Genomic DNA, 18,616 nt, shown 5'->3' on the forward strand with positions numbered 1-18,616 from the left:
GATTTTCAGTCAGAGGTTCCTCCAATAGTCTTTCCTCCCATCCTAGAAGGCACGACGTCTCATTTAAAGCCTCTGTATGTTAATGCACATATTTGCGGGAAGCCAATCACAAAAGTTTTTATAGACAACGGAGCCTGCTTCAATGTGATGCCATTAAAGACTCTCAAGAAGATAGGGAAGGAAATTCACGATTTATCCCCTGTTGATTTTTAGATGACTAGCTTCACAAGACAGCCAACCAGACCAGAAGGCATGATGGTCGCCTCAATTGAAGTCGGTCCTAAAAATATTTCTTCAGTTTTCTTTGTGGTAGATGCGAATACTACATACTCAATCCTACTTTGACGAGACTGGATTCATGCATCTAAATGTGTGCCATCAACACTGCATCAACAATTGATGTTCTGGGAAGGCAATCAAGTCTTCAAAATGGAAGCAAATGACAACCCTTTTGGAGCATCAGAACAAGTTGAAGAATCAGTTTTTTATCCTGGTCATGTACTTCCAATGTCTCAACTTTTTATGGCTAATGAATACCCGAATAAGGGTTTTCAATTCATCAGCCAGAATTCAATGTTCTTTTAAAAGAACAGATTTACTGTATGGCTCTTGAGGAAGCCAAACCTACTTCTTATAATATATTCTTACGGAAGGAGCAAATTTACGAGATTGTAGTATACTTATTAATTAGTATTATTTAGACCAGCTTTTAAAAAAAGTAGAAAAAATCAAAAAGATGCATGATGTTCATTTCCAAGAAGATGAGCAATTTTGTTGGCCTGATTTATTAGAGAAAACAGAGCCAGCTTTCACAGCACAAGATCCTTTACTGGAATTTAACTTAGGAACCGACCTGGTTCCAAAAATAATCAGAATGAGTGGTTATTTGTCTGAAGAGCAACAAATATTGATGCTCGAAGTTATAAAAAACAATATTGATTGTTTAGCTTGGGATTATTCAGAAATGCCTGGTTTGGAGCGAAGCCTGATAAAGTATCGATTGCCTATTAAAAAAGATTTCAAGCCTTACAAGCAACCTCCAAGGCGTATGAGTCCTGATTTAATGCCTCGGATCAAAGAAGAAATTCATAAACTTCTTAAAGTAGGTTTCATCCGGCCTTGCCGTTATGTAGATTGGTTGGCCAACATTGTACCAGTGGTTAAGAAGAATGGGAAGATCAGGATATGCATTGATTTCAGAGATCTTAATATGGCCACTCCTAAAGATGAATACGTGATGCCTATGGCTGATATGCTAATTGACTCAGCAGCAGGACACAAAATTCTCAGTTTGATGGATGGTTATGCAGGATATAACCAAATCTTTTTGGCAGAAGAAGACATTCACAAGACAGCATTCATATGTCCAGGAGCTTTAGGTATTTATGAGTGGATTGTTATGCCTTTCGGTTTGAAGAATGCAGGGGCGACTTATCAGAGGGCCATGAATTCGATTTTTCATGATCTCATTGGTAAATCCATGGAAGTATATATAGATGATGTTATAGTCAAATCTTCCAGTTTTGAGGAACATTTGGGGTGTGTTTGTTTGGGGGATTTAATAAGATTTCTACTATTCATCCAATTTTTTCCCCCCAAAAAACATCAAATCAAACACCTATTTTTCATTTTTTATATTATACTAAAAATCAATTTTACATTCAAAACATCACATCAACACCTATTTATATCACATCATACAACTATTCAAATTCAAAAATTTTACTATTCAAATCCCAACTCAAAATCCAAACCCCCAAACAAACACACCCTTGGAGGATCTTAAAGATGCTTTCGGTCGGATGAAGAAGTACAAGTTGAAGATGAACCCCACTAAGTGTGCTTTTGGTATCTCAGCCGGGAGTTTCTTGGGTTTTTTGGTTCATGAAAGGGGAATAGAGATTGATGCTAATAAAGCCAAGGCAATTCAGGCCAGCCGACCACCCAGGACGGTTAAGGAAATTCAAAGTTTTTTAGGGAAGGTAAATTATCTCAGGCGGTTTTTAGGTAAATTATCTCAGGCGGTTTATTTCCAATGCTGCTGGCAAGGTCAAATCAATCACTAAATTATTGAAGGCAGGAGGAAGTGCTTTTTTGAGTGGGGACCAGACCAACAGATGGCTTTAGAAGCTATAAAACAATCATTGGCTCAACCACATGTGTTGATGCCCCCCAAAGAAGGTTGGCCCCTCAATCTTTATTTGGAAAATACATATGAAGTGGTAAGTTGTTTATTAGTGCAAGATGGAGATGATGGAAAGGAAAGGGTAATTTACTATTTGAGCAAGACTCTCACAGGACCAGTGTTAAATTATACTATGCCAGAGAAGATGTGTTATTCGTTGGTGTTTGCATGCACCAAACTCGAGCATTATATGTTGCCTAGGAGAATTGAGGTCATTTCAAAGATTAATCTCATCAAGTTAATTTTGCAAAGACCTACCATGCAAGGTAGACTTATGAAATGGGCTATTAAATTAGCCCCTTTCAATTTGTATCATTCTCCTTTGAGGGCGGTCAAAGGCCAAGCAATAGCAGATTTTTTGGCCGACTTCGCAAGCTATGAGCAGGAACCGACCGGGTGCATGTCCTATGTAAGTACCCGAAATTGGTTAATGTTTTTTTATGGTTCTACTTCAGGAAATAGATCAAGTGCAGGCGTTTTGTTGGAGGGACCTGATGGCCAAAGGGTCAGGTTGCAGCTACAATTAGAAGCCATAACCCATAATTTAGTAGAATATGTAATCTTGGGATTGGAAGCCTTGATAGCCAGGAAAGTTCAATCGGTGATCATAAGAGGGGATTCTCAGTTGGTAATCAACCAAGTAAACAAAAAATATGTTTGCAATTATCCCCATTTACGTAGATATAGAGATTTGGTAGGTCGGTTGCTATCAAAGATTTCTGAAGTAATAATTGAGTTCATCCCTAGAAAGGAAAATCAATTTGCAAATGAATTAGCTCAAAAAGCTTGCAAGGGAATCCCAAAAGATATCTGTGCAGAAGTCGGCCCTGAAACAGAAACTGGAACCGACTGGAGGACATAGATTATCATGTATCTACAAGATCCAGGAGCGAATGTACCTAATTGAATACGGTTGAAAGCGTTGCGATTTCAATTATTATAACGAATATTATACAAAAGAACATTCAAAGGATTACTCTTGAAATGTTTGGGGTCCGAATAGGCTTTAGAGGTGATGACAGAAGTGCACAGTGGAATTTGTGGAGCTCATCGAGCGGGTTTGAATATGAGATGGGCTATTCATTGTTTGGGTTTCTTTTGGCCAAATATTTTCGAAGATTGCATACAATTCGCCAAAAGTTGCCAAGAATGTCAGAAATATGGACAGTTGAATCACTTGCCAGTCACAAAATTGCAAGCTATGGTAAAACCATGGCCCTTTAAGTCTTGGGCTATGGATATCATTGGTAAAATTCATCCCCCATCATCCAAGAATCATTGCTTTATCTTGGTTGCAACAGATTATATTACCAAATGGGTCGAGGCGGTTGCTTTGAAAAACGTGGATCAAAAAGAGGTGATAGACTTTGTGCTGAATCAGATCATATATAGGTATGGTATTCCTCATTCAATAACAACCGACCAAGGTCTGGTCTTTATTGGGGAGAAGTTTTTAACTTTCTTGGCAGAGTTTGGTATTCATTTGAATCATTCTTCACCTTATTATCCCCAAGCTAATGGGCAGGCAGAGGCAGCTAATAAGATTATCATTGGGATAATAAAGAAAAATATTGAAGGGAACCCAAGAAAATGGCATTTATTGTTATCTCGAGCCTTATGGGCGCATAGGAATAACAGAAATTCTGCCACAGGGTTTTCACCTTATCAGCTCACCTTTGGACAAGATGCTGTCTTGCCAGCTGAAATTCAAGTCATCCGGACGTACAAGCCTTACTACTGATGAGTTTACTGAGGAATTCAACAAATTATGTTGCAACAATTGGAAGACTTGGATATCAATGGACTTCATGCAATTGATCAGATTGTAAGACAGAGTGAAATCAGGGCTAAGACTTATGGAATGAAAGTTTTTTATAAAACTTTCAAAGAAGGAGACCTAGTTTGGAAAACTATCCTTCCTACATATAAGAAGGGTGATCAATTAGGGAAGTGGTCTCCGAATTGGGAGGGACCATTCATAGTTCAAAAGGAGATTGGAAATGGTGCCTTTATTATTATAAATCAAGAAGGTAAAAGGGTACACGAATGTATTAATGCTAAATATCTGAAGAGGTATTTTCCTATCTTTTCAGATAACAAAAAAGCATGAAACAGTAATTTTAATCAGAACCCGACCCCAAAGGGGGGTTTACTCATCAGATGTCGAGTCGTGCAGAGGATTACTTTCTTCTGAGTCAGAGTCTTCATTTCAGTGATTAGGGATTAGTTATGGCTCTTTATCAATAAGGTCCTCTAAGCTAGGTCGGTACTTTTCCCATTGGTCTTGCATCCTCTCAAGATCATATTCGGGTCGAGCTTTCATGTCTGTCACGGCTTGATGCTTACGATCAACAAGAGTGCGTAATCTTGAAAAGACTGTCCGCTGATTGGAGAATGTATGATCCTAGCCAAGGTCTGGGAGTATGGCTGTCACATGGTGTTCAATCAAATCCATGTGATGATCTATGTCAGGAAGGCGATTTTGATATCCTGAAGAGTTTCATATCGTTCTAGCACGCTTTCCATCAGGCGAATAACACGATGAATGGTTTTTCTGCCTCGTTGGGAAAATCTGAATTTGAAATCCAATTATTTAAGTATGCATAACAGGTCTTCAGCATGGCCTCCATCTGGATGATAACCCACGAATAAGGGTTGAATAACACCTTGCCAATTGTTTACAGGAACGTGAGGAGGATCGTGTGGCATTTTGGAAATTTACAGGTGTGCTCAAATTGCAGTTTGTAGCTAAGCGTATGTTTGTTAATTTGCAAGGGACTGCAAGTGTTTAAATACGAGATGAGTTGGATTCGTTCCCTAGAGGGTCGGAATTTTGGAAAGTGATCCTTAATAAAATGAGAAAAATTTTATTTACTAAGTCAAGGTTTCCAAAATTTTACAGAAGAGATCCTAAAACAATTTAAATCTGAGACCATTCTGTCCTGGAGAGTCGCTTATTGTTAGCAGCCGACTGGCATCGCCTTATAAGTTGGGATCGGGCATGAATCTTTAATTCTTGGTCCAAGTCGGCTTCATTTTTCTTGTACCGCTCAATTAGGCGCTGCTCGTCGCTTATGTGGCCTTCCAAAACAGACTTTTCTTGATGGAGTGAGTGCTCTCAACTCTGCCTCTTTCTGTTGGATGGATTCGTCTAGTTGTTTTTTGGCATTAGAGAGGCCTTCCAGTCTTCCAGTCGCCTGTTGAATTGATTCTTTGGTTTTAGTCAAGGAAGCTTCCAGGCTTATTTGCTCCAAGTCGGGTAAGGGTGATTCGACTGACAGAATTTGAGCGAATAAGATATCATTTCGAAGTTCAGACAGTCGCTCCATCAGCCGATGAAGAATGGGGGTAGCAGCCGAGTCTGGAGAAATTTGAAATAATAGGCCACCAATGGTTTGAAGAAGACTGTCAAGTAAGTCTGATCCTAGGTCGGGAAAAGATTGATCAACAGCCTGTGCAATTATAGTTCGGACGCCTGTGGGAATTGGAATAGCCGACAAAGGGGCTAAATCAGAGCATCCCTGAAAGAATGAAGGTTTATTTCAGATTACATGAGCTACAAATATCAAGAATCAATTGTGAAGGTTGTACTTACCTCTGGACGGATTGTGGTCACTGAAGGTGCCAGAATGGCCATAGGTCTGGAAGGATGAGCGACTGGTACTTCAATGGCCAATTCGTCGGCTGCTGCAAACATAAGTTGAGGTTTGGATCTGGGTCCCTGAACGATGGGAATGAGATGTATTTAATATCATGTGAACACCAGCTTGTAATTTGGAAAAGAGAATTCAAGTGTCTACCAGGTTAACAGAGGTCTCTGAATCAGAGGAGGGGATTTCTTGTAACTCTTGTAAAGGATCCCTCGGTTGCACAGGTGCGGGTTCTTCTTCCCGCCTGTCTGCCTTTGGAGGAGGGTTGGCTACCCCTGGGTCGGCTACCTCCAAGTCAGCTGTCCTTAAGTCGGCTGCCCCTGGGTCAGCTGCTCCTAAGTCTGCTACCCTTTGGTCGGGTGCATCTAGGGCGGCTACAACAAGTTCGTCGGGAGCGCCACGGAAGGCCGCCTCAGAGATACTTCTGTCTTTTGAGGCGACCGCAACAGAGGACACCGCAGCAGAAGCGACCGCAGTAGAGGCAACCGCAGCAGAAGCGGCTGCACTAGAGGCGACTGCGGCAGAAGCAGACGCAGGCGTGGCCATTGGTGCCATATTAGAAAGAGATGGGTCTGAAGCTACATAAGGCAACCTACCCATCTCTAAAGCAGTCGCCTCACTATTAGATGAAATCCCTGTTGTTGCCAGTTCGGCGGGTGAAGGCGCCTGCATTAAGGTCTATCGTTTGGTCGGGGGTTTCAGGCGCGTGAAGTTGGTCGGTTGGTGACTCTGATGATTTGTTTGGATTTGAAGTAGTTTGTGCGGTCGCTCTGGCCGAAGTGGGACCTGGATATCATAATGATGGTTAATAAAATGTTAAGTACAGAAGTTGTATTGAATCAGGATTAAGGGAAAATACCTGGACGAGGTTGGGTCTTTACAAGTGCCCGACCTGATGAGCGGTCTCTCAAAGGCTGTTGATCGTTTTCAGAGAAGGGGATAGCTTGAGAAGCTCTTCGTTTCCTCTGCGGGGCACCCAATCCAGTGCCTTGAGCGACTAATTTCCTTCGGGTGTTGGTCAATGGGGTCGCCCCAACACCACCGCAGGCTGGGGCAGAAGAATGCCCAGCAGGCAATCTTTGTCAGGAGCAATTAAGGCCCAAGTAACCGACCACCATTCGCGGAAGGATTCAATTGAAGCTGGAGAAGTTCGGAAATGAATGTAAGCTGGGATACATAAGAAGTGATCAATTCAGGAATGGCTCTCCCATCTGGACTTTGAATTATTAAGTGTGGACAGGCGATGGGGCCAGGTAAGCCTTGTTGGCATCCGGACTGGCATGCCAAAAACTGAGGTTGATAGTTGAAGGTATAAAAGACTTTGGGGCCTTTCTTATCAATTTTCTTACTAATAAACAAAGACCTGGGTTTAAGAGCAGCATCCCAGGAGAAAGAGTAAGTTGGGTGAGGAAGTGGGTATGGTTCAGACAAAGGTGAAGATACAGGGAATGGCGAAAACAGGCCGGACGCATAACCGACGTACTTTCAGTACATGTAAAATCGGGAGGTACTACGGTCGTCAGTTAGAATAGTAGTGATGATAGGATCAGATGCTTGGAGGTTATTACGACCTAAGCAAAGTCGGTTGAGAGCTATTTCCAGAGATTTATCAGGGGTACCATATGCTCCTTGCTGATCGTTTAAGAATTTGGTCCAGCCCCATTCCTTAATGCTAGCCAAAGACCAGCCTGGATGGTCTGCGCTGGGCTCTTGTCCATCTAGGGCACCCATTACAGGGTCTTCTCCTACGATTGGCAGATGAGCGATCATGGCCACATCCATGAGTGTGGGGCCGATAGGGGCTGTTGGAAGAAGGAAGGCACAAATCTCAAGGTGCCAGAACGCCAACATTGCTAGAAGAACCTTCTCATGTAAATGACATGGGAGAGTAGATAGGAGTATAGCCTGGTCGATTTGTTGGTTTTTCCATTGAGCTTGAAAATGTCCTGCAACCCTTTTGTACCAAGTGCGGTAGGGATCCTTGGGATCCGTCAAGTGAGTTTTGATGCTATCATGGAGGCGGACTGCGTTGTAGTTGGGATTGTTGACAGCTAGTAGTTTTCTTGCTTCCAAGACTTCTCTCATTCGATTAGAGTCTTCAGGAGTAGTGCAGTATGGGCGAATGGTTGGAGTGAGCATTTTCGTCGTCACGAAAGTCGTTTCAGGGATTGATCCGTCGAAAGGGAGTGCAGGAATGTATTGATTTGTCATGATTTGGAGTCGCAGAGATTGAGAATAGCAAAGGCCAGTAGTGAAGAATTGAGAGTTTTGTGGCACACAATGTGTTGCAGTAACTGATTGCAGTTGCAGAGGCAATTCCTCAGTAGGGTTGTGGTTTACGAACTTCCAAACGGCGATTGAGGAATGGCGTTTGAAAATCCGATGGCAGCGGGCAAGTTGTTACGTATGAAATTTATAATTAGGTTAAAAAGCCCAAGCCAGAAGAGAAGATGGGCCTATAATTGGGTATGTTAGATTGATCAGGGAGTATTTCGAGATGATCGGGGGAGCTAGACGTATTTCTAAGGAAATAGGCGAGTCGAAAAGTCCGCGGGTCAGAAGGTCCGCAGGTCGGAAGGTCCGCATGTCGGATGGTCCCTAGGTCGGAAGGTCCGCAGGTCGGAAGGTCCGCAAGTCGGATGGTCCGCAGGTCGGAAACTCCGCAGGTCGGAAGGTCCACAGGTCGGATGGTCCGCAGGTCGGAAGGTCCGCAGGTCGGGAAGTCCGCGGGTCGGAGAAGTCTGCAGGTCGGAAAGTCCGCAGGTCGGAAGGTCCACAGATCGGATGGTCCGCAGGTCGGAAGGTCCGCAGGTCGGGAAGTCCACAGGTCGGAGAAGTCCGCAGGTCGGAAAGTCCGCAAGTCGGACGATCTACAGGTCGGATGGTTTGCAAGTCGGACGGTCTGCAAGTCGGATGGTCCGCAAGTCGGAAGGTTTGTGGTCGGACCAAGAAGTCGGATGGTCTGCAAGTCGGGAGGTTTGCGGCTGGACCAATAAGTCAGAAGGTTTGTGGTCGGACCAACAAGTCGGATGGTTTGCAAGTCGGGAGGTTTGCGGCTGGACCAATAAGTCAGAAGGTTTGTGGTCGGATCAACAAGTCGGATCGTCTGCAAGTCGGGAGGTTTGCGGCTGGACTAACAAGTCGGAAGGTTTGTGGTCGGACCAGCAAGTCAGTCGGTTCGTGGTAGGATAGGCAAGTCGGTTGATCCACAATTGGATAAGTGAGTTGTTGGTGGTTGTGGAGGTCGGGTGTTGCGGAAAGCGAGTGAGAACAATAGCGTGGTCGGCTGAGGACACGTGTCAGCAAAAGAAGAGTTAGTAAACAGTTAAGAGGAGGCGTTATAACTGTTCGGGCGACGGTTCCAAGTACCGTTTCTGAAGAATATTTAAGGATTGGGATCTGCAACTGACAGAGCATCTTCAATCATCTTCAATCGACATCAAAGTCAAGAGATTCGGGGATCATCATTTAAATTTTCAGTCTTTTATTTTTCCAGTTTAATTTATGTACCGTACAGTGTTTAGAGATTCCTAATCTCAGGCGCTAAATATATCAAATTCGAAGATAATTTCCTATTTTCGGATTTTACTCTTTATTGTTAGAAAAATATATCAACACAATTATTGTTAGTTGATAATTTTTTTTATTAGGTGGTTTAACTGACTGAACATATTTGTTAGTTGTGCTAAATTATTTGGAAAAATAATTTTTTGTTATTAGTTGTTTATACGTAATATTTTTTTTATGTGAGAAATAAATTAGCAAAACTGAAAATTGCATTGTTATTCATATAACCAAAGTAGAGACCATTTGTTAATTTTATTTCTTTATATTTCTCACCCATTCTTTTTTTTTCATGATTTTTTTTTTTTTATTTTACATTTGTCCCTAGGTATTTATTTGATTTTTTTTTACGTAGAACTTTGAATATTAGTAATATACTATTCATACGTAATACAAATTAAAAAATAAAATAAAAATATTTTTATTAATGTTATATAATACAAATATAACGTTATTTGACTAAAATATTATGCAAATGTACAATATTTTTAATTTTAAGTACAATTAAATAAAAAGCAAATGAATATATTGATGAGGAAGATAGGTAATATTCTACTATTATAATACTATTAATAATATTTTTTTATAATTTTTATTTTAAATATAATTATCTATTATCATATATTACATCAAATCTCTGGAATTTTATTAAATTATATTTAATCTAATTATTCAAATAAAAAACCTTACATACAAACATATTTTAAAAATCTAACTCTTAAAAATCTTCCAAACTAAGATCATACAAGTAAATACACTATTTATAATTTGGATTTTAAAATAAAATTAACATTGTTCAATTTGTTTATGATAAAATATTATATAAAAATATTAATTAAACTAAAAGTTAAATTAAAAATCTAATTGAAATAAAAACCAAATAAATACTAAAATTTATTGAGAATGGAATTATAAGAACAATAAGAATAAAATTTGAATCTTCCCCCAAAAATATATATAAGTATAAAAAAAATATTTATAAAAATTCGAGTAGGCATCACTAATATTATATAAAGATCCGAAGAATATGTAATTGTATTAAAATTTTTAAAAGATAAAGTAAAATAGTAGCATCAAGTTAATGAAATTTGACATTAACTTCGTCTAAACATCTTAATTTTTTTATCGACACAATTTTCAACTAAATTATAATTTTAAAATTATTTATAAAAATATGAGTAGACATCACTAATACTATAGATCAATATATATATGTAGTTAAATTATTCATTTCGTTCGAACTCAAAGTACAATTTTTGTCGTTTTTATTTGTCTCATTTTTAAGTATTCATTTCATATTTTAATAAAAGTAATCATACACTAATACGAAAATAATCTTAACTTTTAATAAAATTAAAACATATTATTACACGTACAATTACTTTGTACATAAAGTCAATGGAAAAAAAATGTCAAAAATCTTTTATATATTTTCACCGACCAATAAAATATTATTATTTAGTAATCTACTACAAAATTCCAAAAAAGTACATTCGAGTAAGACCGAGGGAGTACAATTTAAAAGAATAAATTAAAATGACAATTACAAATATGAAATTTGATTTTGATTTTGTTCATACATACAATTTCCAATTAAATTTACAATTAATTTTTTTTTATATAAAAATATGAATAGATCTCACTAGTATTATACTCTCTCAGTTTCTGTCTGTAAAAAAAAAAAAAAAAAATTATCATTTCCTAATTCAGTGCTCCTTCCGTCTCACTTAATTTGTTCACTCTTTAATTTTATTTTCGTCACATAATTTGTCATTTTTTTACATATATACACTTTAATTATATTTTAAAATTCATAATTTATTATTTTTTAAAAATTTTAATAACTATTTAGTCATCTTAAATATTAATCTATAATTATTTTTATTAAATTATAATTATTTTCGCTAATACACTTCTTAATTATTTACTAATTACATAATAATTAAAATTTTGTGCCTAAACTAAAAGGGAAAAATTAGCTGGGACGGAGGGAGTAATTGTAATACCTATCTAACGTAATAAATATTCTTCCAATTTACAATATATTACACAAACGTCATTATTTTTATATTACACAATACTAACACGTGTATTCTTTTATTTTTTATTTTACTACAATCCAATATAATACTAATATTCAAAAATTTAAATATAAAAAATAAACGAAAAAATTTCAATGAGATGGAGAGAGTATATAAACTCATTTTTATAATATCTATATTTAATCAATAAAATCTATCAATATCCAATATTTAGAATATTAAATGTTGATTTTATAAAATATTTTAATTTATTTAAATAATTTTTATATTAAAAATTTATTTATTTAATAATAACAATTAATTTTCATAATTTAATAAAATTTAAAATCAGGCCGCATCCTAGCACGCCAACCGACTAGTAGTATATACTTGGGAGTGGAAATTGTGTTCACTAGTTGGCTTTTTAATTTTTTTTTTTTTTTTTAAATTTTTGGTTGTAGGGCACATATTAAATTAATAATAATTATAATAAATTACGATGCGGTTTTGTTTTCTTTTTTTTTTCTTTTTTTTTTAAAAAAAAGGAAAAAACTGGATGTGGACCCAATATTAAACAATATTTATTATTATAAATTATTTTGGGGAGTAAAAGAAAAAAAAAAAAAAAGTAAATATAGATTTAGATGACATCTAAAATATATGTTAATTAATTAAATTGATTAATATTTTATTAAATAAATTTTGAATTAATATAATTTACTTAAAACAAAAAAAAAATATGAAACAATCTGAAATTAAAAAATATGTAAATTAGTGCAGTAAAGTGGCAATGGCAATGATGTTTGAATATTGACTGACTAGCTTACAAAGAAGCAATCAGTAATTCATATTTAGGTACAAGTTAGAGGGTTGAGAAGCAAAATGAAACAAGTAACTCAAAATCATTTGTCGGGTGAGAGGGCGAGGGCGAGGGCGACGGAACAATCCTCCCAAAATGCGCGCGTAAAGTCTTTCAAGCTCTGAAATTCCGTAACACGACGACGACGACGATGACGAAGCTCTAATACGTTCCATAAGCATCTCTTTGATCCTCGGAATGCTGCTGCAATTCCCTCTACTCTCGTCCTCATCATCATCATCATCATCGGCAACTTGAACTTGAACTTGTAATTGTAACGCCGCTTCTATGGTATGGTCCAAAAATGAACTTATGTCTTCACCCGATAACGAAGTTAGATGCAGCCTGCCAAATATATAATAATTGAATTGAGATACACACACATGTCACTAAATTAGATGTATCCAAGGAAGAAACATACACATCAAAATCTTGAGAGAATATTGAAGTGAGTTGATCGCATATCTGCAGAGGCGGGATTGATGACGTTCCCAAAACTAGTATTGGCATATCCGATGGCAGTTTCTCCACCAACAAGCACAGTAGGATCCGAAGTTGATCATCAGCCTACAAACAACAAGCACAGTAGGATCCGAAGTTGATCATCAGCCTACAAACAAGATATATTAGCATAATTCAATTCAATTAAATTAATTATTAATCAAACTTACATTTTCCCACCAATGGTGAAGGCGGGGCAAATAAATTACTGACGGTGTTGTTCTCTTAGCTTGAATGAAAACCTGTTCCATTTTCCCCTGCGGTGTGGCCCTGCTTGACACTTGAGAGAGCAATGATTCTAGTGCCAGAGAGTGCACTGGAAATCTCTCTACTTGATGCAATATAGCAAGGGATATATGCTCCTGCAACAAAACAACATTGGATCCAGGATTCATTCATTCATTCATTCATAACTAACTATCGCTCACCAGCGCTGCCACATCGTCACCGACCAAGAGTAGCTTAGGCCGATAAATTGGAGGAGCCGGAATTGCCTCAACTAAAAAGGGAAAGATGTCGAGAACGACATCCATACACCTCTTCAACTGCCTCTTCAAACACGGAGACACAATAGATGATAATGGCCTAGAGTCGACATCTTTGGCGCTTCGATGACTGGCCGGTCTAATTTCTGACATGGCCTCCAAAAAATGGGATTTTCCAACATGGACGGAATCCGCATCAATTGAACATGCTTTGCCCTTTATATCATAAGCCTGAGGGTATTTTTCACGAAAAGCACGCATGGCAGCCTCCGTACATAACGCCTTCAAATCAGCACCGCAGTATCCCATGCAACTCCCCGCAAGCTCCAACCTTAACTCCTTTGAAGGAGGTTGTTTCCAATTTCTTGTATGTATGTCCAATATCTCACAACGCCCTTCACAACTTGGCAGAGGGATGTAAAACTCGCGGTCGAATCTCCCCGGACGCCTCAAAGCTCCATCAATATCATCTACTCTGTTGGTAGCTCCAATTAAAATTACTTGCCCCCTTGACTCTAGACCATCCATTAATGCGAGTAAAGTTGAGACAATAGAATTGTAACTTTGTTCCTGTTTGTCAGACCTTGCTGGAGCAAGTCCATCAATTTCATCAAAAAAAATGATGCAAGGCTGATTCCTTTGAGCTTCTTCGAACAACAATTTCAAATGTTTTTCAGCTTCCCCGACCCATTTACTCAGCACATCAGCGCCGTTGCGCATATAGAAGTGCACCTTTTGCCCCGCTACCTTGGATGCAACGGACGCTAATGACCTCGCAATCAAAGTCTTTCCCGTGCCAGGAGGACCGCACAACAAAACTCCTTTTGGTGGAGTAATGTGGAAACTTGTAAAAAATGTCGGATACAATAATGGTATAAATACCATTTCCTTCAACGCCTCTACACACCGAGACAAGCCACCGATATCATCAAAACTTATGGCGGCGGCTTCGTCAATATTAACGGGTTGGACATTATGACAACAAGTCATAGTTCCATCATCCCCGGAATCGACGACGTTATTCAAAACAGTTTTCTTCTTGCCCTCCTTTCGTGAACCCTTTTTAGCGGATGATGATTTCCTCTTAAAAGCATCTTTATTATGAGTTCTCCCGCTCCTGAGATTGTATCTCTGTCTACCATTGATGTTAGCTGCAGGGGTAGGGGTAGGGGTAGGGGTGCCAATGTCATTGATCTCTTCCACTCCCTTGCAACAAGTATCGTCTCCTTTAGTCTCTACATCCTCCTCGTTCGATTGCTTGCTCTTCGTATCAGCAAACTAGATAGAGAACAATATTACATAAATTATGGATCTTGAGCTACACGAAATTATTAGTATAACAATATTATGACATATATTGTAAAATAATAAATAAAAGTGTTTCTTCTATAGGCATATATACCAACCTACCTGTAGTTTTGTTGATTTTCTTTGCCGAAACAATTGTAGCATGTGTAAAGCCGGACTCTTGGTTTCCCAGCGACTTCCATCACGCCACATTAATTTTTTTGCTAAATTATAATGCGAAAATGGATAGCACATGGCTTCATGTATCGGTCTTGCATACGCCTTCTTCTCAACTCCTCTTCTCGCCGCCGGCACTTTCATTTCTTTTTATAGAAATATATAAAGTATTTAATTTCATTAATTATAAAAGGAAAGTGAGCTAATTTGAACAACACCACATTATAATATTTCTCTATATCATATATGCATGCTATGATCATAACTTGTAAAATATATATGTAATTCAGAATGGAAATAATGACCAATTAAATTTATGTAAATAGTGCACATAACTAATTAATATAAAATAACAACGCAATGTTCAAATATTTCTGCTGCTTTATGTCAAAAGCTCAAATTTAAGTAATAATAGCAAAATAAATTGTTTTTTTTTTTAAATGAAATACAAGTTCTATATATATATGGCTAGCTATATTATATATATTGGAAATTAATGCCCATTTATTTTACAAGGGAACTCAAATTCCTTATAAACCTCATCTTATATATGCTAGCAACATTATATTGGAAATTTTATTTAAAAAAAAAAACTTAATAAATACAATACTAAAATAATAATAATAATAAACATATATCTTTAGTATACAAAAAAAAAAAAAATTGTAATTAACTGAATAAAATACTAAAAATTTAATTTAAATGTGTAAATTTTTTTATAATGAAAACTACACATCTTGTAGACCTTAAATATCTATCTATATATATATTTACAATATATAAGTGCTACTATTGTTGTAGTTTCCTAATTTCTGTAATATTTTAAAAATATGATCATTAAAAAAATAAAATTGTCGTACAATAAATAAATATAAATCCTTTTATATGTATTAAATAAAATATATTGCTTAGTAAATTTTATAGATTAGTCCACCCCCCTCTCCTTTTTTTTTATATAATCCTCGTTCAGCCAAAATATATATAAATATTATATTTTATATCTTAACATTTTTATCCATCTAAAATTGCAAAAATAACCTTTTGTAGCTTACTGATTTTCTCTAATGCCCTTTACCTTAAACTCAAAACCACTACCCTCTGGATACTGCTTTGCAGAAAGACCCAAAAAAACACTTAATAATAATAATAATAACAATTATATATTATATTATATTATATTATATTATATTATATTATATGTGCATACCTCTAAGATGTTGTATCACTGGGACGACGGAGAGAGAATTAATTAAAGACTATGAAACAGAGAAGACGTAGGGCTAATCGGTAATGATCCAATGTTTGTCTTAATTTATTTATACTTGAGATTTTAGGGATGGATATGGATATGGATATGCTTTGTTTTTGGTGCTAACCATAAATAATTTATTTTATTTTATTTCATTTTAAATTGCCATAAGAAAATATTCAATTGCTTCTTTTAATATCTTTAATTATGTTAACATAACAAATACTATATTATTTTTAGCACAACTTTTCCTTTAAGTTTGCATCTATTATGGTTACCATAAATATTTTTTATTATATTTTTTTAGATTTTTGGTGCTATCATAAATAATTTTAATTATATTATATATTTTTTGTTTTTATTATATTTGAATCCATCGAAATAAAATTCATTATATTTAACCCTGTCATAAATTTCTCAACATGTATGTTGAAATATTAAAGATGTATTTATTTTGTATCTTTAATTTAAGGTATCTTTTATGTTAAGCATGAGAACGTACGGTAATACAAAATAATATTTTATATTAAATTGTAAAATTATTCGGTAGATGAAGTATATATTTTATACGAATATATATTGTATTTTTTATAATATTGACTGAGAAGTATTTTAATTTTTCTAGTTGGATTAAAATTTTTAATGCATTTTAACACTATTCATTTCGTAGGATTTTTGATTAAAATAAATTATTTTTAAAATATCGTATAAAATAGTACTATTTAAATAAAAATTTAAATTAAACATCCAATTTCAAAAAATAACCAAACACCTAAAAAAATCCAAAAATCACTATGGGTGTATGCTTCTACCAATTTTAAAATATATATATTTTTTAAAAAATTAATATATTATATACTCATTATTTTTATATTATTTACACAATTCTTTATAATTTTATATAAAAAAATAAAAAATAAAAAAACATATCTTCAAATAATTTCATTAAACAAACAGACCCTATTAGTTTTCCATTTTTTTAAAATATATATATATATATCTAATTTTTTAATCCAAAATTCTCAAATTAATAATTTTCATTAAAAAGGGTAACGGCTTTGTTTATTCAACAAAGTTTTTCAACACAATTTTCGAAAAATATTACTTTATTATAGACTTTTTATTTTTATATTACATACATAATTCTTCATATTTCACATAAAAAAATATCAAAATACAAAATAATCTCTTTATATTTTTAATAAATTTATCTCTCTTAAACATATTTAACAAATAAAAATTAATTTCATTAAATTTCTAACTTCTTACGTGTAGTGTAGGCCACTCAAAACTTTTTTATTTTTATCTCTTGTCAATAAACAAATATTTTTATTTATATTCAAAACTTTCTCATTTTTTATAAAATTAATTTTTAGTTAATTATAAATAAGTATATTTTTTTATTTATTTTTATTATATAAAATTTTATTATCTATAAAAGAATATTAATATTGCATATGTTTTTTAAATATATAATCCTAAAAATATTTAAATACAAACAACACTATTCATATAAAAAATAATAAAATAATATAATAATTATTATTAATAACTTACTAATTTAAACTACTAAAATATCATCTCTCTAGTCAAATAGATCATCCTTGTTGGAATCGAAGGAATATAATTTACCAAAACCGTTTTTATTTAATTCTAAAAATTCCAAGAACTTGTGGATTTGAGGAATTTAATTGAGAGATATAATATAGGATCTTGCTAAATGGGCAGATAGATTCTGCCCAGGCATAATGAAAAAAAAAAAAAATAAAAAAATAAAATTAATAATATATTATATTAGTAAATACTCCGTTCGTTTATAAACTAATGTCCTATTTTTTTATTTGGGACGTTCAATAACTATTGTTTTATTTTTTTTTTAAACACAAATTTTACATTTTTACCCTTTATTCATTTATTACTTTTAATATCTACCATATAATTATGGACAAATTTGTCAATTTATAACAAAAAGACAATCACCTAAAAATAGCCGGAGTGAATAACTTTTATACCTCTAATTAATTTGATTCTATTTTTAATAAAATTAAAAAAAAAATACACACACACTAAAAACTATTCAATTGTTAAACTTAGGAAAGATATACAATATCATTTTTATTTGTCCAAATAAAATATATATATTTTATTTTTTCTTAGTCAATGTGACATATTATATATTAAAATATTTTTAAATTTATATTTATTTACATAAATATCGTTACAATAGATTAAAAATTAAGAACAAAAAATCTCCGCACACAAAAGTACCTATTTTAGATATTACTTTTATGTCACCTAAATGTGTCGTCAGTTTTTTTTTTTTTTTCACTTACCAATATTCTTATTTTTTTTGGTTATATTGAGTGTGTTTGGTTCCCGATTTGAGTCTTGAATATTAAAAAATTTGAATAATTATATTACTCCCCTCATCCCAAAAGTAAATATGTATTTGCTTTTTGCACGTAATTTTAAAAATATTAGTATTATATTGAAATATAATAGAAATAAAATAAAATGACTAAAATAACCTTATTAGTATATGTGATATAAAGGTAATAACATTTGTGTAATATATAGTAAGTTGTAAGGGTATTTGTAATGTTAGGTAAATAGTACAGTTATTAAAAAAGGAAATTCA

General features: G+C 34.6%; 2 protein-coding genes across 5 annotated transcripts; one reads left to right on the plus strand and one right to left on the minus strand.

The window, feature by feature from the left end:
* Positions 1–1,778: 1,778 nt before the first annotated feature.
* LOC127257763 (uncharacterized) lies at positions 1,779–9,515 on the plus strand. Of its 4 annotated transcripts, none has more exons than XM_051284221.1 (2): positions 1,779–8,883; positions 8,956–9,515. In XM_051284221.1, exon 1 carries the CDS (start codon positions 2,118–2,120, stop codon positions 3,045–3,047), a length of 930 nt encoding a protein of 309 aa, XP_051140178.1. In that variant the 5' UTR covers positions 1,779–2,117; the 3' UTR covers positions 3,048–8,883; positions 8,956–9,515. The 4 variants fall into 4 exon arrangements, with proteins under 4 accessions (XP_051140178.1, XP_051140180.1, XP_051140181.1 ...); XM_051284223.1 differs by having other exon boundaries at positions 1,779–8,811; positions 8,884–9,515; XM_051284224.1 differs by having other exon boundaries at positions 1,779–8,811.
* Positions 9,516–12,199: 2,684 nt separating this feature from the next.
* LOC127257670 (ATPase family AAA domain-containing protein At1g05910-like) lies at positions 12,200–16,018 on the minus strand. The gene is made up of 6 exons (XM_051284131.1): positions 15,937–16,018; positions 14,676–14,875; positions 13,209–14,543; positions 12,951–13,142; positions 12,701–12,846; positions 12,200–12,624 (listed from the first exon to the last, which is right to left on the minus strand). Exons 2-6 carry the CDS (start codon positions 14,871–14,873, stop codon positions 12,258–12,260), a joined length of 2,238 nt encoding a protein of 745 aa, XP_051140088.1. The 5' UTR covers positions 14,874–14,875; positions 15,937–16,018; the 3' UTR covers positions 12,200–12,257.
* Positions 16,019–18,616: the final 2,598 nt, after the last annotated feature.

This window comes from Andrographis paniculata, unplaced genomic scaffold (genome assembly GCF_009805555.1).
Source record: "Andrographis paniculata isolate CXL003 unplaced genomic scaffold, ASM980555v1 Contig58END, whole genome shotgun sequence".
NCBI classification, from domain to species: Eukaryota; Viridiplantae; Streptophyta; class Magnoliopsida; order Lamiales; family Acanthaceae; genus Andrographis; species Andrographis paniculata.

What these genes read in the sequence shown, in the direction of transcription:
- LOC127257763 (XM_051284221.1), top strand. Translation starts at nt 2,118, where the DNA reads ATGGCTTTAGAAGCTATAAAACAATCATTGGCTCAACCACATGTGTTG.
- LOC127257670 (XM_051284131.1), bottom strand. Translation starts at nt 14,873, where the DNA reads ATGAAAGTGCCGGCGGCGAGAAGAGGAGTTGAGAAGAAGGCGTATGCA. An exon ending in TTCACCATTGGTGGGAAAAT is followed by an intron (nt 12,847 to 12,950) that starts GTAAGTTTGATT and finishes TGTTGTTTGTAG; the next exon opens with GCTGATGATCAACTTCGGAT. An exon ending in TTCTCTCAAGATTTTGATGT is followed by an intron (nt 12,625 to 12,700) that starts GTATGTTTCTTC and finishes TATATTTGGCAG; the next exon opens with GCTGCATCTAACTTCGTTAT.